This window comes from Mesoplodon bidens (genome assembly GCF_964165515.1).
Source record: "Mesoplodon bidens genome assembly, chromosome: 1".
NCBI lineage: Eukaryota > Metazoa > Chordata > Mammalia > Artiodactyla > Ziphiidae > Mesoplodon > Mesoplodon bidens.
The window spans coordinates 220,369,186-220,393,218 of record NC_138176.1 but is presented as its reverse complement, the minus strand read 5'-3'; the positions used below and the strand labels follow the sequence as shown (position 1 = coordinate 220,393,218).

The following is a 24,033-nucleotide window of genomic DNA, read 5'->3' as shown; positions in this document are numbered from 1 at the left end:
ATGCTCGTGGTGTCTCTTTGAACGTTGTCCTTTACTTAGAACAGAAAATTAGAGTGCTTTTGAGGCCTAAACTAGTAACCTTCCCTTTCCTTTGAAAGAGAATTCTTACGAAAGTATTGGAATATGGCGTAAAGAAAATATACAGTGCTTACATTTATGCCTTCCTGTATCACTTGGAAGTGAGTTATATTTTTCTTTTCTTTCCACCCTATTTTAAGTTTGTCTTCTTGACTCTGAAATGTAGCCTAATGCTCCAGGGGCTTCTGTTTCCTAAACATTTATTAATCAGGCAGCTAAAAGTTCTGTAATCTCACAGTGTAGCTAAACTGGTCAAATATTTGAATTGCTCAAAGCGTTGTTTTATATTATTTTAGGTACTCAGTACCTTTTGTCTTTTTTTTTTTTTTTTTTCATGACAAGAATGTTTTGTTTGACAGGAAACCTGATCGTGAGAGAGCTGAGGATTTTGATGCCACGACTCGAGAATCTAACTATTTCGGCCTCTCTCCAGAAGAGCGCAGAGAGAAGCAAGCTATAGAAGAATCTCGTTTACTCTATGAGATTCAGAACAGGGATGAACAGGCTTTCCCAGCCCTTTCCGTATGTATATAAAAAGGGATTTTAAAAGTTATCCTTCAGAAGTCTTCCTTAATACAGTTTTTGTATTAAGCCATAGTTTTAAATGCTAGACTGGTAGTTTTTAAACTGAAAGATACCGTGGTGATTATGCAGCTCCCCCTCCTTTTCATCTTCGTGAGTAAGGTGGGGTCTAAAGATATTTCTAGTTGGTGGCAGAGTTGAGGCAAGTAATAAATTGGTTATCTCACTTTAGTATTTTCTTTTTTTAAAATAATTTATTTTATTTTTGGCTGCGCTGGGTCTTTGTTGCTGGGCGCAGGCTTTCTCTAGTTGTGGTGAGCAGGGGCTACTCTTCGTTGTGGTGCGCGGGCTTCTCATTGCGTGGCTTCTCTTGTTGCGGAGCACGGGCTCTAGGCACGCAGGCTTCAGTAGTTGTGGCTCGCGAGCTTAGTTGCTCTGTGGCATGTGGGAATCTTCCTGGCCCAGGGCTTGAACCCGTGTCCCCTGCGTTGGCAGGCTGAGTCTTAACCACTGCGCCACCAGGGAAGCCCTAGTATTTTCTTTTGAACCAAAACTCATTTGTTTTTGCTAGCCAAAACCAGTAACTTTCCCTAAGCTGTAGAGGTTCATGATTTGGTTAACGAGATACATCTGTAAAACCAGGCGACTCTTTTCAGTGTCCCTTATTAAACATACCAGGACAAGATTAACCTGGTACATGTAAATAAGAGCTGTTGTTCAGAGCGGTCACTGTTGGAGGGGGTAGTACGTGCAGCCCTGGGGCTTTGCCCTTGCTCCCTGTGTCAGACGCTGGGCTCCCTGTGTCAGACGCTGGGCTGTGATGGATGCTTCTCTGATGAGACAAGTGTTCCCTACCTTTAAGTTTCTTACTTCTTTTGGGGGAGTCAGAAGGGAAAACAGTTCTTGTGTAGAATGAAGTAAATGCTCTGTGAGGAGGGGTCATTGGCAGCACCGGGCAAGGGTGAGCTACTTGAGTCTGGGGGCACTGGGCGCCCTGTGCCTATGGTCTGAAATATCGGTAAGTGACACCAAATGACCTGTGACGGAGAGTGGTGGTTGGAACACTTTCTTAACAGTGGATTAAACAAACAAAATGGAATGTTACAGGATGCTACCCAATATATATATCATATATATGACACATATATTGGCGTATATATATATCTCAATATGTATAATATGTATATAGGTATATATGTTTATACCAGTCTAAAACATTAAAGCCCCACACACTCAATTTTTTGTACTCTGGCCTCCGTGGGATCCTTCAGAGGTGATGCTCAGTTGAAAACAGCTGACCTGGAACAGTATATATATAGTTCAGTCTGGCACAGGGATTGGAGTTTAGGAATTACTGGAAGAAGTGCCCAAATTCATATGTGAATTAGGCATGGTCTTTAGTCTCAGTATATTTATCTCTGTGATATATTATTTTTCCATAATATTTAGAAAATAAAAAACTACAAATCATTTAAGCTTCTACTCAGCTCTTTGTCCTTTTTTCAGTTAGTGAGTGGGGAGAAACAACTACTGTAATGTGGGAATAGATGGTGAAATTTTTTGATTGTTAAAAATGGAGTCTTCGTACTCATTGTCTTTAAATAGGCATTTGATCCTGTCTTGGACTTGATAGCGACTCAGGTTTGTCTTGTAGAAAACGCCTGCCACAGGGGGGCTGAGGTCGTCTTCTCAGCCGTGGGCAGCATTTACTCACAGATGCTAGAAGAGGAGAGACCTTCAGTGGTGATTTAGCTGAGAAGCCAGACTTATTCCAATCCCCGTGTTTCACCAGTTAGAAGTTGGAGCTCACGTGGAGCTTGGGTGATTTGTTGACAGTCAGTAGCATGTCAGTGGTAAGCGTCCTAGTGCACTGTATCTGCCCGTTTGCACTTGGGTGTTTTTCCCCCACCAAGGGCTGTGGCTCAGCTATGGCTGCTTTTGAAGGCTTTGTGCAGAGAATGGAAGTGTAAGTTGCAAAGTGAAGGTTTGGTCAGGGTGGCTTCCTGAAATACGGGCATATGAAGAAGCCTTCATACTAATTTAGGCCAAGCGTCTGAGTGCCTTATTAGTAAGCCGATTACTATAGAGTATATAATATGAACCCTGGGTCCTATTTTTTTGTAGTTTGGGAAGTAGAAGGATAGGGCTATGAATTTTGAGAGTTTTAGTTAGATGTGTGAAGAGTAAGGTTAATTAGAAGATTTTGTTCATATATTTGTGAGTAAATCTTTAACCCAAAGTGTTGGGTTTTGTTTATTGTAAGAGCTCATCAGTCAGCCAGTCAGCTTCTCAGAGTAGCAACCCAGGCGTCCAGAGAAAATCATCCCATGGAAGCGATAGAAAAGGAAGCAGGCGGAGAATGGACACCGAAGAAAGGAAAGAGAAAGGTATGTTATTTCCTCATTTGTCAGATGCGAGAGATCTGTTTCTGGCTTACAGTCAGACGTGGGGAAAAGAACTTCACTTTTTAAAGGATCAGGCAGCGTACTGTCACGGCTCACTGTTGTAGGGAGGCGCTGACTCAAGCTAAATAAAGCACATTGTGTTATTATCCGCTGACTAGACATGGTTCACATGGTACTTTTGGCTTTCTCTGTCTTCACGTTTTATTGTTGTGTCTTCGCACCTAACTAGTGAATGATGCCGTCTTTTTTATCCTGATCTGTTGTAGACTCTGTCCATGGACATACTCCCTTGGATAAAAAGCCCGAGCCAGGCACATTGGAGGTAAATGTTTTAAACACTAACTGCGTCTCTTTCTTTTTCCTTAACATTGTGATAGTGTAGAAGGAGATGGAGATGATTTCATCATTTTATAACAAAGTGTTAGGGAAGTAGAGAAGCAGAAGAAAATTGAGAAAACATTACAGTGCTTGAGAAGAATTCACTCACAAATTATAACCGTTTCTTCAAGGGTACCTTACGATGACCTATCTGAATTGGTGGAACATAGCTTAGCTTTTATTTTCCATTACTCTAGAGTAGATTGAGATTTTTATGGGAAAAGTGCTGTTTTGAAACCATGCTCCCGATAAAAACTGCCCAGTAGTCTGATGTGATGAAGATGTGGAGGCACAACGCCCTACCTGTTGGAGCCCAGGTACAATGGAAAAGAGTAGTTGGTCGTCAGAGGGCTCAGGCAGGTGCGGGTAGGGGCAGCCATGGTTACCCCAGAATGTGGGTCTTTGAAATGCAAAAGTCTGCTTTTTTTTTTTTTTTTTGTGCTTCCAAAGAATATTAGCAATGATAAATGTTCAAGAATTACATCACCGTCAAAGAAACTAGAGTGCCCACCTCCTACAGAACAAGTAAGTACATGGTAGCGTTTGACATTGACTGCTCCATTCCCTGGGTTTCTTAACTCTTACTGTCATCATTAAAAAACAGAAAATACAGGAAATGGGAGAATTTACTCTATCTAGTATCATAATTTGGAATACAATTATGATTTTTCTCTCATTCTGTTCTTGGTTAGTCTAGAATGTTCTCAAGTTTTAATGGAATGTTGTTTTTATAATCACCATTGTCTGGACCTAGAAGCCATTCTTCTGAATTGATTTTGAATAAGTTTGTACCTGGCACCTTGTGTTGCCTTTGTGGTGAGTTGGCTTGAACATGAGATTTTTGAAGGGAAATTACGAATTTCTGTTTTATTTCAAAACTTTAAAAGAGAGTTAGACAACTCTGCATGCTTCACAGTTATTTCACAGAAGGGAGGCAATGTAATGATTGAAGAGATTAGAAAAGTATACATCTAAAGTGCAGTACCACCAATTTACAGATTTAATGATGAAGGAACCTGAGTTCTAGCAGATTATTTTGGTTCTTGATCTGATACAGGAGGAGAGAAGGTTCTTATCCTTTGCCTTTCAGTTAACATCCTTCATGTGAGGTAGGAAGCGTACCGTTTTATGCTAAGTCTTTGTGTGAGGCGCTTCTAAACTCATGAATTTCAGGGTGATTTCGCTTTCTTGCCTTAAACGCCTTGTGTTCAAGTTGCTTTGTAGCTTGTTTCTCACCCCGCCAGTGACTTCTGTGACTTTTGGTGGGCAATCACTGGTTAGGATCACATTTGTTAGTACGGGATTTTTAGCTACTGTGTTTTTTTCTTTCATTTCTAAGACCAGAGAAAGACCATTTATGTAGAAACCACAGGTGTGTAAAAGGCGGGCAACTCAAGGGACCTGTGGTGGTTGAATTAGCGTGAAGCAAAATGAACTCTTGTCTTTTTCCACGCCCTCTTCTTGAAGAAGCCAGCAGAACACGTGTGTCTGTCCAATCCAGCTCCCCTTCTCGTGTCTCCAGAGGTACATCTAACTCCTGCCGTGCCTTCTTTACCAGCCACTGTGCCAGCCTGGCCAAGTGAACCTACAACTTTTGGACCAACAGGTTAGATAAAAATTTAAAAAGTTCAGTGAATCAACCAGCAAAAGCCTCCCAAGTCTTGACATTCTTGAGTGTGAGCTTGACCTCCGAGCAGGATTCGGTGTGCGGAGCCTCCCAGAGCACGGCTCTGCTTCCAGCTTCCTGTGGCGCTCATTTGAGGTGCGCCCTCACAGTCTCGGGAGCAGGTGTGTGAGCCCTGGTTGCCCAGTGCTGGCAGCACAGTTTTCACCCCCGTGGGCCAGCTCTCTGCCAGGCTCCGTGTCTTGTTCATAAGAGCTGTTATTAGAAGATACTGACTCAAGGCTTGTTTTCTGGGCGCTTGTTTCCTCCTTTGTGTCCAGGAGCATGTTTGCTTGACATCAGTACTTCTTTAGATTGCTTAAACACACACCGTTTTACTAGCTATACAGTTTTATAGCATTCTTCACCTTTTAGCTTAATGTAAACTTACATTTGTAGAGAATTATTTTTACCCCTTTATAGCTTTTGATTCCTTTCCCTTTCTTTTGTAGGTGTCCCTGCTCAAATTCCTGTTTTGTCAGTGACACAGACTCTGACCACTGGACCTGATTCTGCTGTGTCCCAAGCTCATTTAACACCCTCTCCAGTTCCTGTGTCGATACAGGCCGTTAACCAGCCCTTGATGCCTTTGCCTCAGACACTGAGCCTTTACCAAGACCCACTCTATCCTGGGTTTCCTTGTAACGAAAAGGGAGATCGAGCCATTGCACCACCTTATTCACTGTGTCACACTGGGGAGGACCTGCCTAAAGGTGAGCGCCTTCTCTGAGTTCAAGTTGATTTTATTGATCAAGTACTGATACAGGTTCAGTGAGAAATGTAAGTAGAGGACAGGAGAGGTCACGTTGCTGAGTAAAAGCCAGAGGACGTGCTGGGGAGGACAGCGGAGGCTCAGCTGCTGGTCACTCATCGCTCCTGTTTCAGCTTCTGTTTGCTTGGGGGGTGCCTTTATATGTTTAGCACTATATAAACTATTATTTATAGCAGCAGCCCCTCCCCTTACTCCCCTGCCCGTCATTTTTTCAAAAACAGTCTGAAACCATTTTTTTTAAATTTTTTTATTTTATTTTATTTTTTTTTTGCATTACGTGGGCTTCTCACTGCTGTGGCCTCTCCCGTTGCGGAGCACAGGCTCTGGACGCACAGGCCCAGCAGCCATGGCTCACGGGCCTAGCCGCTCCGTGGCATGTGGGATCTTCCTGGACCGGGGCACGAACCCGGGTCCCCTGCATCGGCGGGCGGACTCTCAACCACTGCGCCACCAGGGAAGCCCAAATTTTAATTTTTAAATTTAGTTTTATTTTTTGGCCGTGTTGGGTCTTCGTTTCTGTGCAAGGGCTTTCTCTAGTTGTGGCGAGCGGGGGCCGCTCTTCATCGCCGTGTGTGGGCCTCTCACTGTCGCGGCCTCTCTTGTTGCGGAGCGCAGGCTCAGTAGTTGTGGCTCACGGATCTAGTTGCTCCGCGGCATGTGGGATCCTCCCAGACCAGGGCTCGAACCCGTGTCCCCTGCATTGTCAGGCGGATTCTCAACCACTGCGCCACCAGGGAAGCCCCCGTGAAACCACTTTGAATTAAATCTTAATAGTGTTACTAACCAGATAACTAAACAGTACTGAGTTTTCACATCAGTGGTTTGGTGTTTGGAACTCCTCATATTACTTCATCCATGAAAAAACTGTAGAGGAGAATGAATAGAAAACATAGTAGCTGTCATTCTAGTACTGCATGCAATAGTGTATATTTTTTAAGGAATTCTTTTTAAATTCGTCTTTTTTTTTTTTTTAAAGAAAGTTTAGTTTGCAAGATTTCCTATTTGAAAGACTGAAGGAGTAATGTAGTGACTCTCTGTGCTCTTTACTTGGATTTTTGTGGATAATTTTCTTTTATTAGTCAGTGGTTTGATGTTTGTGTCTGTGGGTAACCGGCTAATGTCCAATGAATACCTGAGCTAGTATTATCCTACTAATCTTGTTAATGATCTAGGTTTATGTCGATTTTTACTCTTACCCCCAACTTTTTTATTTCATAATAATTTAAACCCCACAGAGAAGTTGAAAAAGAAATGCAGTGAGCACCTGAGTTTTCTTTGCACAGATTTAAGTGTAGTCATAAAAATCTCAATTTAAGCCATTTTGGGGCATGGATGTTAGACTAGATAAAGCATGTCGAATCTGGAATTACCCTGCAGTAACAGAGTCTGGTTTTGGTTATATTACAATTTTTAATATATGTTTTATATCACAGGCTAGAGAAAAACAATTCCAGTAGGCAAAATGGTCCTTAGAACTGTCTATCATTTGAGGATAATGAACAAAAGCTTTTTGTGAATGTATACTTTTAGTGAGTGACGATGTTACTTATTTTCAGATAAGAACATTCTTCGATTCTTCTTCAATCTTGGTGTAAAGGTATTTACATTTTATCATTTTGAAGTCATTTTAAGTTATTTAAGTTAATACGGTTTTACATTATTACCATTTAAATAATCTTAACTCTTATCCTGTTGGTCAATACCCTAAGGTTTACTAAATCTCATTATTTTAAGAAGTAACATTTTCAGTACCATGCAGTTTGTTTTTGGTGGTGATTGCGGCTCCAGTTATTTGCTTGCTTTTCCTTTTAATTGGCAGTGGTTTAACCCTGTGAGTGTATTCGGGAAACAGCCTAGTGGAAGTGCCCCTGTGGGGAATTAGGTGAAAGGTCTGGGTTTGAAATTCTCTCCCTGCACTTCTTATCTATATGGCCCTGGGCAAGTCATTGAGGGTGTCTGAGCCTGGCTGTTTTCACTTATGGAATGGGGGTGATGCTCTTCGTCTGTCTGCCTCAGTCGCTTGAAAGGCTGAGAGGAGGCCACCCGTGGAAGGTGGAGCTCACTAGCAGAGCAGAGCTCCCTGTGGGAGGTGATCAGCCTGGAGATGGCTTGTCTTAGAAGGAGCTGGAGAACTCTGTTCTCGTCAGTGCGGTGTTGTCTGCTGTCTTGGATTCGTTTCTGCGGGTTCTAGACTGTTAATACATGAAATGAAGTGCCCTACCGTGTGTGGCCTATGGACCAGTTCATAAAAGGAGACCTGATTAATTTCTCCATCTGCTGCATTCACGCGTAGTTTATATTTATCTAGTTAATGTTGGCTGTAGCTGATTGGTTAATTAGCCAGCTGTCTGGTAAATTTTTCTTCGCGTTTCGGTGTGTAGCTGAACCTTCTGCAGGGGAAGGATTTGGAGTATTTCATTTTCGGTATTTATCCTTATCTGACTAGAGGTCTGACTTTAATCCTCGCAGTTGGATTGCTCTGGGATCTCCTCTGACTGTGGAGTCCAGGTGTTGGGGGTCACCTACTTCTGTACCAGCGTTTTCATGGTAGAACACGTCTAGACTAGGTAACTAGTTGGCGCGGGGTCACACACTGAGTTAGTGGTAGAGCCAGAACATGAATGAATGCAGGTCAAGCTAAACAGCCGGGGATCGAGAGACCTGAAGTTGGAGGCTCAAGTGCTTGATGGCTGGTGGTGGTTTTGGAGGTCTGGGTCACCCCAGATTACTTGTGTGCAGTTAGATCTAAAGGACGGAATCAGTGATCATGATAACCTGTAGGTGGGGTCATGACTGTCTCCTTTCAAACCTCTGTAGCGGGACTTGGAGTTGGTTTCAGGATAGGAACAAGGAATGGAGTCTCATAGCCGTGACTTAATTTTGTAATTCCTTTGCATGTTGTGTATCAGGGTGATCCTAGTATTTGGACTGTGGTTTATGGTCTTTGCAGGCATGAGAAACTTGTCTTGAGCCCGCTCTGAACTTATCCCCGCCCCCCGTATTGTTTATCTTAGTGGTTTTCTTTGTCTTTTGTAGGCATATAGTTGCCCTATGTGGGCCCCGCATTCTTACCTGTACCCTCTGCACCAGGCGTACCTGGCAGCCTGCAGGATGTACCCAAAGGTCCCTGTCCCCGTGTACCCTCAGAACCCTTGGTTCCAAGAAGCTCCGTCTGCTCAGAATGAAAGTGACTGTGCCTGTCCGGACGCTCACTTCCCCGTGCAGCCTGAGGCCAGTGTTAACGGTCAGATGCCCCAGGCAGAGATGGGACCGCCGACGTTTTCTTCAACCCTGGTGATCCCTCCGTCTCAGGTGTCTGAAAGTCACGGACAGTTGTCTTACCAGGCCGACCTGGAATCTGAAAACTCTGGGCAGCTTCTTCACGCTGAGTATGAAGAGTCGCTGAGCGGCAAGAACATGTTCCCGCAGCCGTCGTTTGGACCGAACCCGTTCTTAGGCCCGGTTCCCATCGCACCTCCTTTCTTTCCTCATGTGTGGTATGGGTACCCTTTTCAGGGATTCATAGAAAATCCAGTAATGAGGCAGAATATTGTTCTGCCCTCTGATGAGAAAGGAGAATTGGATCTGCCCCTGGAAAACCTGGATCTTTCTAAAGAATGTGCTTCAGTTTCAGCAGCAGACGAGTTTCCCGAGGCTGGAGGCGAAGACACCCATCCTCTCCCTGAAGCCAGCGTGAGCGAGCACAAAGGCCAGGCGGAGCAGTCACCCCAGACACCTAAGGCAGCTCTGGCACTGGCTCCCACCCCTCCTGGAGCAGAGGGAAAGGCTCATCTTCCCACTCAGCTTCTAAACAGAGAGAGAGAAACTGTGCCTGTTGAACTTGAGCCTAAAAGGACCATTCCAAGTCTGAAAGAAAAACCAGAAAAAGTGAAAGATCCTAAGACTGCTGCCGACGCGGTCAGTGGGGCCAGCTCTGTGGACAACAGGGTGCCGAGACCAAAAGAAGAGAGCTCAGAGGATGAAAGCGAGGTGTCTGACATCCTGAGAAGTGGTCGGTCCAAGCAGTTCTATAATCAGACTTACGGGGGCAGGAAGTACAAAAGTGATTGGGGCTATTCTGGTAGGGGCGGGGGCTACCCTCACGCGAGAGGGGAGGAGTCCTGGAAAGGGCAGCCAGGCAGGGGCCGAGAGGAAGGTTACCAGTACCATCGGAGTGCCAGAGGACGGCCCTACAGGGGGGATAGGAGGAGGTCAGGGATGGGAGATGGCCACCGGGGACAGCACACTTGATGGTGTGGCTGCGGCATTTTAGAGCAGAAGCCCTTTCTTAGGGGGAATGTTTCTGAAGTCTTTAAAAAGAACTACGTTAACATAAAAACCCAAATTGGAACTCTCTCCTCCCCTCCCCCTTGACCCTCACTCTCATTCTGGACAAGAGATTTTGGATATGCGTTTAAGGGGGCAGGTGAATTCCTGGTGTTGCCATTTTTCTTCGTTCAAAATCTGTCTATTTATCGGGTGACTGCCCCCATAAAAAGTAAGAAATAAGTTTGTTAAAGTATTTTTTATAAACAGCTTAATATAAAACATTATAGATTTAGTGTTTGATTTTTTTTCCTTATATAAGTTTAATTTTCAAATGTTGGAAATGTGTGCTTTATAGTGTTTACTAAAGTGACAAAATACATCATTTGACACACTATAGATTCCAAAACATAACATTGCACCAAATAGAAATGTATATTTTATTATGCAATGCCTTAGTCATAAACTGGGCTCAAACAATTCTTAGCCTAAAACACTGTTGTCTTTTGAAATGCTTCCAACCCAAAGGCCTTTCATCTCAATATCTGTCAAACTTGAATAATGTCTTCTCTTTAATATTACACATAAGGCAGCCTATTAACCTGTGTCTTAGAAATGTTGTATATAGTTCTTTTAATATTCATAGGGTATATTTTTGAATTTTGGTGAGTATTTGTTGAACTTGAGATTGCATACAAGAATAGATGTTTAAGAAATAATAGGAAATCTAATGAAATGGCTGTTCCCACCAAGAATTCTTAGCACTGGTGTAAATATCATGGTGCCTACTCGAAAGAAATGTAGATGCTATGCATTTTGAAAATAATCTGCATCTGTTAAAACTGCAGAAGTTTTTTAATGCCACTTTAACACTAATGCACTGACAGATTTAAATATTTTGTGAGAAGAAATGTTAAAAATTTTTAGCTTGACAGGTTTCTATAGAGTTACTGTGTTTCATTTCTCCCTTTGCACCACACTCAGTTATGTGTACCACTTTACATTTGCATGTTCAATTTGTCACGGCTGGAACTATTGTACAAAAAAGGGTGATTGTGACTTCGAATTCTTTTCTAGAGGATGCTGCTAGACAGTGGATTTGTTTGCATTTAATAGCTTGTCACCCCTTCGGTAACATGTCTCTGATTCTGCTTCCTTCCAGTCTCTTACAGTATTCACTAGACTTTCCCTTTGCATGTTGCACTCTGTTCCCATTTGGAGATTTGATTCTCTGAATTAACACAGTAATCATTCATCTGGGTTACTATGTAAAAATAACTGTAGCTTGTATTTCTTATTTGTACATACCAATGTGAAGTTCTACCCTTTTTTATGTTCTGCTTTCATCAGGAAGTTTTGAGTGCTATGCAAATAATGTAGGAATTTCTCTTTGCATGCCACGTGTCACATACCTAGCCAAAAGTAGATTTTTTTTTTTAAAGCAATTACTTTAAAAGCAAATACAATTCACTTGAATTTGACAAACTGAAGCAGACGAGTTTTCTGGGTTCTCTGATAACCTACGGGAATGTTTGGATGCCAGCTAGGCTCAGTGAATCTCCACTGTACTGTAATAATGGTTATTTACCTCTGTGTTGTTTTAATTACCTAATGTCTTTGTAACTGCTGATTTGAGTAGTGATTAGTGTGTAGATATAACATAGGATTTTAGAGAGCACTTTGAAAGATAACATTTTATTATGATGGTGCTAGGTAAAAATTTGTAAAGACTGGGATGGTTGTGTGGAAAAGAAAAAAATTCTTGAGCGAACCTGTTGAAAGGAGTTTCTGTTGCCACCTTCTAAGCTGGAACAACTGGGGAAGGTGCTGCTTAAGCAATTTTTTTCTTAACATCAACAGTTGTTACGGAATGAGACGATGAGAGGGTCCTCCACTTTCAGCTCATGCTTGTATATGTAGGATTAGCTTACCTGATAATTTTAATGAAAATTACATTAGATATAATGACCAGATTTAAAAGTTCAATGTAAGTTTGATCTCAGGAGTCCAAAAGAAATCGCCGTTTCCTGTGTCTTTTGTTTTATTAACTGGGATTTGATCGTCCCAGTTTCTTCTCGAAATGTTGAAAAATTGGATAGGAAAGAATACTGTTTATTTCTTCATTGTCGCTCTGTCTTACCTCAGTTGAGTAACAGAATACTCTGTAGTTCCTGAAGGAAATGCCGATTTGCTTCCTGTTTCCCATACTTACCTCCAGGACGTGATGGAAACAGTGCTGAAAAGAGAACTTGAGCAGTTGGTACTTTACTCAGTGACCTCTGGAATAAGAATAAAAGAACTGACTTTTGATCATTAGTTTTAAAATGATCTGTCTTCACGTGAGGGTCAGTTTTGTTTTTTTCCTTTAGGTTGGTTATCAATATATCAGTCCAGGGGTTTTGCCTTACGCTGAGCTCACACTAGGGCCAAGCAAGCTTTTGTCCTCCTCCGTTTTAACTGAGTCGTATGGTATGTTGACGTGAGATAAAATGTTTCAGAGAAAAGGAGAAGCTTAGAAGTGAGAATCATTTGTATTTTGAGTTGGAAATTATGGAACTTACTCTATTATGATACACATGTTGAAGAACAAATGTTTAGAATGACCAAAGCTCACCTGTTCTTTTCATTTTAGTTGCTTCTGCTCAACTTGATTCCAGCCCCTTTCCTTTTAGCATTGTGTATATTTCTCTTTTTCATTTCCTCTCAGATAAATCTTCAGTTCTTGCTCCACGGACCTGTTGGTGGCAGGATGCTAGCATCTGTGTAGTCCTCGTCCTGTTTCCTGGTAACCTGTATGTTCATTTTCATGGCTGACCTAAGCTCAGACCCTGCCTTGGCCTGGCAGGAGTAGGTTTTCCCTACGGATACATTATCGTATTTGATGCAGACTGTATATATTCTTGCAGTGTGTTTCCTTTGTGACTCAAGGTTGAATAATGCCTGTGAACTGCAAACTTGCTTATGATTGACTTGGTGCAATAAAGTTCCTTTCTAACCATTTCTGGTTTAGAAAACATTCAGCCATCCTAGAAACTAGCAATATTTATTTATGCCTCATTTATTTTACCTTAGTCTTTCACTTATGGGTACTAAGCAAGGTCCATTTTAGTGTAGCTGAAGAGACTACATATTTGCATACTTGGCTACACTATTTCTGTTTACTGTATTTTGCTTCCTATTTAATGTCTAAATGCTATTGTGTTGTTTCCAATCTTAATGGCTCAGTTCCAGTGTATCAGTTTCAAAAAACTAAGGTTTTGCTACTAGTGGCAGCCACTTACTCTCCCACTAATTGGGATTTCCCACTAATTTAGGTTTTCTCCCCTGAAATACAAATTTTAGAAAAATCCTACAAGAGGGGTGGGTGCATGTCTTAATGCTGGGAAATAGCAACTTTGGGGTTGAATTTACTTGAATGGATTAAAAATTGCATTGTTACAGAGCTAGAAAAAACTTTATGTATGAAAAATGATAATAGCCTTACACTGAGTACAAATAATACTTAAAGCATGTGAAGATGTGATCATTTGTGATGTTACTTGTAAAAAAAAAAGTATATATACATCTTTTGAAGTGTTGAAAGGAAAATAGTACTTTATATTCTTTATCATATCACTTTTTGTAAGTGTTGAATATATTCCTGTTTATTTTTCTATGTTCTGTTTTGTAGCCTTAAGAAGTGTTTCAAACATATCTGAATGTATAAGAGTAAATGCCCTACATGGTGTGATGCTGCATTATATATAAAACTGTGTGCATATATTAAATTTTGTCTCTTGATTCTGCTTGTGATTCTTTGGTTCTAGGGCTTTAACCAAGTAAAATATAGCATATAAACCTTAAGAGGAGTTTAAGTAAACTCCTAAAATTGAGAGTTGTTTGCCATGGTTTTTACCCAGTCAGAAAATCTAGTGTGTGTGCAATTAACCACCACCCGGGGTTTATCATCTTTGGGTAAGTGCTGTTCTTCAACCTACGTTACGTATGTAATAAAACGGGGGTCACGCAACTAGTTAAGTGGTAGAATTTGAATTTGAACCTAGCTCTGAGTGGTTTGAGAGCTAGTCCTGTCATTTTTCTCAGCAGTCAATAAATGAAATGGGGATGTGTAGAATATCTAAGAATAATTTATAGATTAAATGACTCAGCTTTTTTAAGTTAAAACACTGTTTGAAAGTTTTATTTGAAAACTGAGGTAGCAAGTATACTTAAATACTTTGAAAACCCAAGTTTCTTAAGGCTGTGTTTCTTCATTAAATCAAGTCGCCTAAGAATATTGCTAGTCGATACTCATTTAACCTACTCTGGACTTTCTCATCTTAGAGTGGCTTTCTCAGGAAGCAGAGCCTGAAACAAAAGCTTCATTCAGCACAGGGGTTGAGAGAGAGAGGTGACGTAGGTGCAGGGGCAGCAAGCTGTGAAGGGGGAATCCCAAGTCCTATAGGCCAGTTTGGGGCTGCCTGAGAAGGTGAGGGAACTATCAGAGAACCTTGGAGGGATCAGAGGGAGAAAGGAAGGAGGAAAAGGGGGAAGCATTTCTGTTGGCTGTGTTGAGTGCCAGCGCCTCTTCCCACGGAGTTGATTGATAGGGAAGCAAGCACGCAAGATGTCTGCTGATGCTGGTTGAAGCCCTTGCAGAACTGGCCACTCGATGCGGATGGATAAGAAGGTGAGACTGGCTGACCAGTGGGTCACAAGAAGTGTCCCATGCCAGGTTTCTCTAAAAGTTTTCAGAGAAAAGCAGAACGGTCCACTTTTCATTTTGAGTGTATTTGTTTTACTTTCACTTGTTGACGCAATGATATGAGGATGTAAATAAACTGCCAAAGAGAAAGTAACCACAACTTCCCGCAGACCATAATTTATAAGCTTTTCCAGAATCATGCACTCCTCAGAATAGTGAAGCTACAGTTGTTGGTATGAACATCAAGTTAAGAGTTTTCTAGATCCTCCAAGTTCAAAAAAATTGTGTAGTAAGCTAGTTTCATTTTTAAAAAATAAATTTATCTTTGGCTGTGTTGGGTCTTCGTTGCTGCACGCAGGCTTTCTCTAGTTGCGGTGAGCAGGGTCTACTCTTCGTTGCGGTGCACGGGCTTCTCATTGCGGTGGATTCCCTTGTGGAGCACGGGCTCTAGGAGTGCAGGCTCAGTAGTTGTGGCACATGGGCTTATTAGTTGCTCCGCAGCATGTGGGATCTTCCTGGACCAGGGCTCCAATCCGTGTCCCCTGCATTGGCAGGTGGATTGTTTACCGCGCCACCAGCGAAGTCCACTAGTTTCTTTTAAATGAAAACCTTGCTTTTGGATTAAACGCCTTCAGGTAGAGTAAGAAACAAAGTAATGCTATGCCTATCTAGGGCTGTGCCTGTTACTGTGTAACTTAGTTCTTGGCAATGTTCTAAGATAACGTTCAGAAATCAGGGGCCAAAAATGGAGACCAGAAACCAGAAGGCGCAGACATGAAGGGACATGAACGCTTTGCTCCACGAGAAGGGACGGATGGTCACGGCTGCCAGTCTCATCAGCTGAAAACTTGTAGATACGGGAGACAGACCTGGGCACATGCAGGGCTGGGAGCTGGAAAGATCCACTACAACCTGCCTGTAGGATGCTTTCCTCTCACGAAGCTCTTCAGTGCGCATGCTCACGTGTCTCTGACCTGTGTTCTGGTTCACAGGCATTTTCTTACCGTTTTTATCATTATAGGTGCTCCTTTCCCTGGGAGCTGCCTCCTTCATGTAGCCCCTTCTGACTCTCCCACCCAGGACTATTTCTCTTCTGAACCACGTGGTGCTCATAATACACCAGGCACTGGGGTTGAGGGCTTGACATATGTGTATCTAAATGAATGAGTGAAATAATTATAGAATCAACTAAGTAGTTATCCATTCTTTCTACAGAAACAGAGAACCTCTATGGCAAGTAGATTCATTCCTTCAATACGGTAGGCAAACTACATGCCAGACACCATACTGCACATTGAATCTGTAAGCAAGAGAGAAAGCACTGGACTTCAAGTTGCTATGGTGTAAAATTAGGTTAAACTTAAATTACATAGAACACTTTTTGTAAAGACTGCTGCACACTAGGTTGACTGTAAACAATTCATATGTACAAAATTTAAATTCAAAAGGTAATGGGTGTATAATATATGTCTCCTTTATTCCCTGTTCTTAACCATCAAGTTATCCTTCCCAAAAGCATTAACTTTCTTGAGTATCCTTTTGTGTATTTTAGTATTTTGTATATTTTCATATAAACAGTGGGGAATTATAATAAATTATGTTGCACCATGCTTTTTTGCTTAGAGATTTTTTCTAATCAGGATATACTGAGCAGTCTCATTATTTTCAATAGCTAACATCTGCATTCATGTATTTGAGTTGGTAACAGATTTTATAAAAAGAAACCTTTTCCTTGTGTTAACAATTCTAAGTCCTTTTCTACTGCTATACAAAACTTTAAGTAACATGTAAATCTGTTTTAAAATTTTCATTTACATGAAAAATAATACAATTGATACATATTTTATCATCAGCAATAAGTAGAAAGAACTGTGCTCTTATAATACAAATATTTTAAAGGCATAATACAGAATCAGTAAATAAAAACAGCTTTTGTCTTATTTTATTCAATTCATTTGAAATAATGATTCACAAATTTAACCTACCTTTAAAAATAGGCAATACTTATTTTAGTATAATCCCACTTATGTACAAAACAAACCCTTTACATATTCACAGTTAAGTGCACAGAAAAAAGCATGAAAGGATATATATTATTAAACATAAACACTGGTAACATTTGGGAGGGTAAAATAAAGGGAAATCATAACTCTATTCCATATATTTCTATAATATTTGAAAATTTCACAATAGACATGTATTTATGGATTACTCAGATAAAAGCAATATTTTTAAAAGGCCTAATGGGGCTTAGTTAAACCATACATTCTATCCACTGTTTGCATATTAATTAAAGCTTCTATTGTTGCAAGAAGCTCTAAAAGTTTGTTCAATAATTTCTAATTTTCCTAAACTCTTTACCTCACTTGTAGTATAAGTTAGTTCCAGCTCAGCACATTAGGCAGAAGTATAATTGAAAGTGGTTTTACACTACAGGTATCCCACCGTTGAAGAAATTTGGATGTCTTTAGAACTCTAGCTACACACTATCCAAAACTAAGAAAAAAAAGTCAAATAGATAATATCCTTTATATCCAAACCTGGAAATGAATATATTTGGTACCAAGGGACACTCTGTATTGCTATCTGGGGACCACTTTGCGTTAATGTTGCCTTTAGGTAAATGGCTCACAGTCCTTGGCTGCCCATCAGAAATCTCTGGAAGTTTAAAAATACACAGATGCTTAGGGACCAACTCTAAAGATTTTGAACCTGTACTGTATTTTTAAAGGAAACGGATATTCTTTAAAATGCTTTTTCCAAAATCTTGATCAGTGATTACATAAAGATATGTTTATAGAAATGACATTACCTTGAGAATAATTACAGAATATAGAATCTTATGAAATGCTACATCTAATTCAGAGTAAAGTTAGGATTTTTGGGGGGGGGGTGTTGCAATGATTTTTTTGCTAAAGATATTCAAAAGCACCAAAAACATTGTCAACAATGCTTAAGCTGGTAATAGTCTTTTCCCAGCAGTGGTGTTCTGCAGCAGATAATCTTCCTTTGAAAGTCTAAACACAGTGACAATTTAATGCAAAGACTGAAAACAAATATATATAATCCTGATGTTTATTTATCAAATTTCATCAGTGGCGTCATCGACCAGCTTTTAAAATAAGGGCAGTTTCATTATAGTGGCATACCTGGCAAACCATATAAGTATAGAAACCTTTTCCAAGATTTTTAAAAGGGGGCAACACTGCTCAGCATTTGGTACCTGAACATATAATACACCTACTGAATATCTTCCCATACATCATGAAAACTTGGAGGTAATTTGTATAGCCTGAAATGTCTTCATTTTAGAATGTTATGCACAAAAAGGGCCTTATCATCAAGAACAGAAAAGTGGCATTTGCCGTACTCAGACTACAATTTAAAACACAACTGGCTTTATGTTACAGTAAGTAAATTATACTTCAATCTCCAGAGCATGTGGGGCATAAAATCTGATCTAAGTTTTATATGACAAAAATCCCAGTAAATGTTTCTTTTAATAAATGGCTTATCGATATTCTCAGATTCACTCTAATCATCCAAGAAAAAGTAGTTTCCACTCTTCTTTTGTTCTACATCCTAAAAAATAAAATAGAGAAGCAACAAAAATCAATACCATTCTCCTATATGTAAGGGTAGGGTAGACTTTCACCTGCAGGATTACTTAGCAGTGTCTGTAAGTGTCTATACACCCTCCTCTGCACTCACTGGCTGCTTCTGGAGATGCCTGGTTCCACTGCTTAAAGGCAAGATTACTACCTCTGCTACCCGTCCCTACTGCCTGGACACCTTCCCGCTGCACACCTCACACAATTCCATTACACAAAATACTTAAACATATAAATTCTTGTTATATAAAATATTGTTTCCAGAAAAACTACTAAATTCCATTTTCATCATTTTAACTTTAAGCTTCTGGTAAAAAGGTTAGTTTTTAGTTAGTTAGTTAGTTTCTGTCAGTTTGAGAACTAGTACACAAAAAGTATATAAAAATAATTTTTCCCAGCACTGTTTACAGACTGGCCAGTAATGATTCATCTACCTACTTGCCTAGCTGCTTGCTCCCTTATTAAGATTGAGGTTTGACAGTCTAGGATGAGTGGATATAGAGAAAATGATAAGTGTACCTGGGGACTGAACTAAGTCTCTACCCAAGAAAACTACAACACACAGTGTTTGTAATGCTTCAGAAGAAATTCTTATGAAAATTAAGCTGTGCATAATAAGTGTTCTAACATTTAGTTCCTCTCTTCTGCTTAATATGCTTTTCAGAACTGAGAAAACTCTTCAAATTTAATTTAAAACTTGCCATTTCATTATCCTGGCCAGAGAGTAAACATTTATAAACAAAATATACAGTGAAGGCTAAAGGCATCCAGATATTATGTTAGATGCTTAAGAATACATGATGTGCACCATGTCTCTGATTTCTAAGAGGTCACATTTTAGTAGCGAAGCTAGAGGAGTACAAGTATGAAAGGACAGGTATGTGTAACATACTTTATCTAAAGCTTCTGAGTATTAAGGATGGTGGCTAGAGGGCCATGCAATGGAAGCAGCGTTTAAAGGGGCACTGCAGGGACACCAGAAACACGGAAATGCTGTTTTAGCATTCATTTTTCTTTTTTTGAGAGATGAAGAAATGACTGCCTTCTAAAAACCACATATTTCACAGACTATATCAAGTGTAGGGTACAAAATTATTTTACATACTACAAAGAAAAAAAAACACTTCCAACTTAACTGACAAAATGTTTTTTCATTGTTTAGAATTTAATGCTCATTGAAGAAGTCTGTTTAGACTCTTAAAATATGCATTTTAATCATGTGTTGCTCTTCTGAGTGCACAAAAAAAATGTAAGAAATATTAAGGTATTTGTAAAAACTTCTGTTTCAAGTGTAATCCTTCTGAAGACATTAAATGGCAAACTCAACACAAGCAGTACAACAGTGGGTGCAACTCAAACTGACAATGCAGCAATGGCAGCTACATCACAATTGCTGCCTATCAGACTGAAGTATGCCATCAGATACTAAAATGTGAAAAACATGAATCATAGAATTAATGAAATGACATAAGATATTAATGACACAGCCTTCAATTTAAAACATGCTTTTCAATTATTTACACTGACAAGTTATCCGTGATTTAAGGTAATTTTTCTACATACCTTAATTGAATTGAGTTTGTTTATTCTTGGCCTATAGTTGTTTGGATCTCTTCTGAATGTAATTTCAAGCTGAGACAAAAATTTATTCATGCCAGCCAAAAGGGTTTGAGGACTAGGGGAAAAATAAAATCTATCAGTTGTGATTGAATTTTACCCCCCCACAGTTTAATTACTTTTTGAGGATGAAGAGTATTACGAATCCCTGTTCCCTTCAATTCCCCAATCATAAGTCATCTGGATAATAGTATAGTCACAGGACATTATAAAGTCTATATTCAGAAATGTCTTTGCTTGGACTATGTAGTTTGTTTGGCTATATTTTTATGCAAAACAAACACACTTTAAAGTGCTTCTGATCTGGAAAGAAAGTCAGCGAGAAGGGTACTGCTTTAGAAAAATGATTTGACTGAAGAATTTCAAATCTAAGATATTTAGGGGAGAAGAGAATTTAACAGAAAAGGTAATGTTTATGTTAGAAATCTGGCACAAAGCAATATGTACAACATAATGGTGTTTAGTAATAACACCTTTTAAAATTTCTATACTTTATTCATCTTTCCTCACCCAAACTAGTTCTTAAATCATGTTAAGTCATATCATACATGTGGAACATTTTAAGCATTTTGTAAATACAAAGGGAGGATCACTATTTGAATAGCTTTATATAGTCTAAGAAATTTCCCTAACTCTCAAAGAAGTTATGTTATTTTCAATAATTGATACATAAATTTTAAACAGAAAAAAAAAAAAGGAATTCTAAGAAGTTTAGTACTTCTATTCCTTGGATGAATTATTCAAATAGCAAATCCATTCCTCCCTAAACCAGGAAACATTATGTTGGAATCACATGAACTTGCTGTTTTTACAGGTCAAATGGCTGAATATCAGGAATTTCATACAGTTCAACCTAATAAGGTTTCAGCACTAAAAGTAAAAAATTTCTCATAAAAAAAATTTCTCATAAACTAATGTGAAACTTCTTTATATTACAAGTACTCTCAATCAAGCCAATAAGGAAAAATGAGAGAAAAAAGGGGACGGAGGAGGTAAAATCATTCATTTTTAACTCTGCTGTACATTTGACCCACCTCCTAGAGTAATGGAAATAAAAACAAAAATAAACAAATGGGACCTAATGAAACTTCAAAGCTTTTGCACAGCAAAGGAAACCATAAACAAGATGAAAAGACAACACTCAGAATGGGAGAAAATATTTGCAAATGAAGCAACTGACAAGGATTAATCTCCAAAATATACAAGCAGCTCATGTAGCTCAGTATCAAAAAAACAAACAACCCCATCCAAAAATGGGCAGAAGACCTAAAGAGACGTTTCTTCAAAGAAGACATACAGATGGCCAAGAAACACATGAAAAGATGCTCAACATCACTAATTATCAGAGAAATGCAAATCAAAACCACAATGAGGTATCACCTCACACCAGTCAGAATGGCCATCATCAAAAAATCTGCAAACAGTAAATGCTGGAGAGGGTGTGGAGAAAAGGGAACCCTCTTGCACTGTTGGTGGGATTGTAAATTGATGCAGCCACTATACAGAACAGTACAGAGGTTCCTTAAAGACCTAAAAATAGTACTACCATATGACCCAGCAATCCCACTACTGGGCATGTACCCTGAAAAAACCATAATTCAAAAAGATACATGTAAATATTCCTGCAATGAACACTGTGGTACAACTGCCAGGATATGGAAGCAATCTCAATGTCCAGACAGATGAATGCATAAAGAAGATGTGGCACATATATATATGACGGAATATTACTCAGCCATAAAAAGGAATGAAACTGAGTTATTTGTAATGAGGTGGATGGACCTAGAGTCTATCATACAGTGAAGTAAGTCACAAAGAGAAAAGCACGTACCGTATGCTAATGCACATATATGGAATCTAAAAAAAAACGGTACTGATGAACCTAGTGGCAGGGCAGGAATAAAGACACAGACGTAGAGAACGGACTTGAGGACACAGTGGGGGGAAAGGGAAGCTGGGACGAAGTGAGAGAGTGGCACTGACATATATACACTACCAAACGTAAAATGGATGGCCAGTGGGAAGCTGCTGCATAGCACAGGGAGATCAGTTCGATGCTTTGAGATGACCTAGAGGGGTGCGATAGGGAGGACGGGAGGGAGGCTCAAGAGGGAGGGGATATGTGGATATATGTATACTTATAGCTGATTCAGTTTGTTGTACAACAGAAACTAACACAACATTGTAAAGCAACTATGCTCCAACAGAGATTAAAAAAAAAAAAAGAGCCAGCCAACTTGAAATAAATAAATAACTAAATAAAGTAAGTTTCTAAGTGTTGGAACTTAGTTTAGAAAATAGTTTTACCTGTTTGCAAGTGTGTTCTTAGATGGAACACCATCAAAAACAATGACTCGATCTGCTAGATAGGTGGCCATGATGAAGTCATGTTCCACAACAAAGGCTGTCTTCTTAGCATGGAGTATGAAACTAAAACACATGATTTTGAAAAGCTTTATATCATCATATTCAAACACTATACTAAGCATTTCTGTCTGCCACTACACATGATCACAGGCAGTACTCTTAGGAGCGGGACATTTACCGTTTGACAACTCGAGCAGCCATCAATCTTTGCTCAGAATCCAAATATGCAGATGGTTCATCAATTAAATAGACATCAGCAGGTTTGCCCAAACAAAGAGCTAAAGCTACTCGCTGCAGTTCACCACCAGATAATGTCTGCACCTATTTGCAAAAGAAGTTCAGTAAACCATGTAGAGACATCCGAAGTTTAAAATAATAAAATGATAAAACAACAAAAATTTTTTTAGAGTACCTCTTGATCGATGATGTTTTCAATTTGCAGAGGCTTCATTACATCAGTCACAAATTGTGGATGAGTGTAAGCATCTCTGATCTTTTCATGTAGTAGCTGGCGAACACTTCCCTGTTTTTAATGGAAAAGTATTGAAATTTTATTTCAGTACAGAACTACTCTAATTATGAATCTTGAGAAAGTTAAGCTACACAGCAGAAGTATGTCAATTTGCCACTAGCAGATATCGATAGTATTTTGATGCTTATCCATCAGCTATGACATGTTTTGAGATTTTAAAAATTAAAAACCCACCATGTCCAAGTTAAAAAACAAAACAAAACCAAAATCTTAAAATTTGAAAGTAGTAAATGATGAATGTTTCAGGGAAGAAATCATTAGAGACTAGGAATACTTCTAAAGGTTAATATGGGTATCAAGTAATCTTAGGCAATCTGTGAGCTAACACAAAATGCTCGATAATGACAGGGATGAATTTAAGATGTCTTTTAACTTGTTATTTGAGAAGAGGGCCGAGTTTGAGAACTTAAAAGCTAAGCTTATAGAAAGCATCAATGATAAAATTTTCATTGTAAGCCACGCCATCTCAAATATTCCCAACATGAGTGAGTACTGAGGTACTGAGCATAGATACTGTAGTTAGTAAGTTCATTACAACACCTGCAGAAATCAAAGGAGGTTAATTTCATAATGTTTTAAGGCTCATCCATATTGTAACATGTATCAGTGTTTTATTTCTTTTTATGGCAGAATGACAGTGGCTCTACCATTTTTCATTCCCACCAGCAACGTATGAGGTTCTAATTTCTCTGCAACCTCAGCAATACTTGTTATTGTCTTTCTGCTTTAAGTCATTCTAGTGGGTGTGATGTGGTATCTCAATGTGGTTTTGATTTGCATTTCCCTAATGACGAATGATGCTGTGCATCTTTTCATGTGTTTATTGGCTACCTGTATATTTTCTTTGGAAAAATGTCTATTCAAATCCTTTGCCCATTTAAAAATTGAGCTGTAAGAGTTCTTTATATATTTTGGATACGAGTACCTTATTAGATATATGATTTGCAAATAATTTCTCCAGTCCTGTGGGTAGCCTTTCATTTTCTTGATGTCATTTGCAGCACCAAAACACATTAAGTTTTTGAAGATTTATTTTGGAAAAAGATGCCAAACAGACTTTAAAAGAGTTTCCTAGTAGTGGAAATGAATAAAGGACTGTAGTAGTCCTAAGATCTTCCTTAGCTACCTTATTACACCT

The 24,033-nt window shown here is 39.4% G+C and overlaps 2 protein-coding genes across 4 annotated transcripts in view; one reads left to right on the top strand and one right to left on the bottom strand.

Moving 5' to 3' along the window:
* OTUD4 (OTU deubiquitinase 4) overlaps nucleotides 1-13,864 on the top strand; it is a 41,447-nt gene extending 27,583 nt beyond the window's left edge. Inside the window, exons 14-21 of one of the 2 annotated variants that reach the window (XM_081224718.1) lie at nucleotides 438-600; nucleotides 2,864-2,987; nucleotides 3,272-3,327; nucleotides 3,834-3,908; nucleotides 4,854-4,989; nucleotides 5,499-5,759; nucleotides 7,375-7,415; nucleotides 8,855-13,864. In XM_081224718.1, coding sequence (XP_081080844.1) covers nucleotides 438-600; nucleotides 2,864-2,987; nucleotides 3,272-3,327; nucleotides 3,834-3,908; nucleotides 4,854-4,989; nucleotides 5,499-5,759; nucleotides 7,375-7,415; nucleotides 8,855-10,069 — 2,071 coding nt within the window. In that variant the 3' untranslated portion in view covers nucleotides 10,070-13,864. Of the gene's footprint in view, nucleotides 1-437; nucleotides 601-2,863; nucleotides 2,988-3,271; nucleotides 3,328-3,833; nucleotides 3,909-4,850; nucleotides 4,990-5,498; nucleotides 5,760-7,374; nucleotides 7,416-8,854 lie in introns of both variants that reach the window. The other variant, XM_081224717.1, reaches the window with a different exon arrangement.
* Nucleotides 13,865-15,774: 1,910 nt separating this feature from the next.
* Nucleotides 15,775-24,033, bottom strand: part of ABCE1 (ATP binding cassette subfamily E member 1) — a 30,422-nt gene continuing 22,163 nt past the window's right edge. For both annotated transcript variants that reach the window (XM_081232956.1, XM_081232957.1), the window contains exons 14-18: nucleotides 22,776-22,886; nucleotides 22,542-22,684; nucleotides 22,304-22,426; nucleotides 19,943-20,054; nucleotides 15,775-18,350 (exon numbers count right to left, since the gene is read on the bottom strand). In XM_081232956.1, coding sequence (XP_081089082.1) covers nucleotides 18,303-18,350; nucleotides 19,943-20,054; nucleotides 22,304-22,426; nucleotides 22,542-22,684; nucleotides 22,776-22,886 — 537 coding nt within the window. In that variant the 3' untranslated portion in view covers nucleotides 15,775-18,302. The remainder of the gene's footprint in view (nucleotides 18,351-19,942; nucleotides 20,055-22,303; nucleotides 22,427-22,541; nucleotides 22,685-22,775; nucleotides 22,887-24,033) is intronic.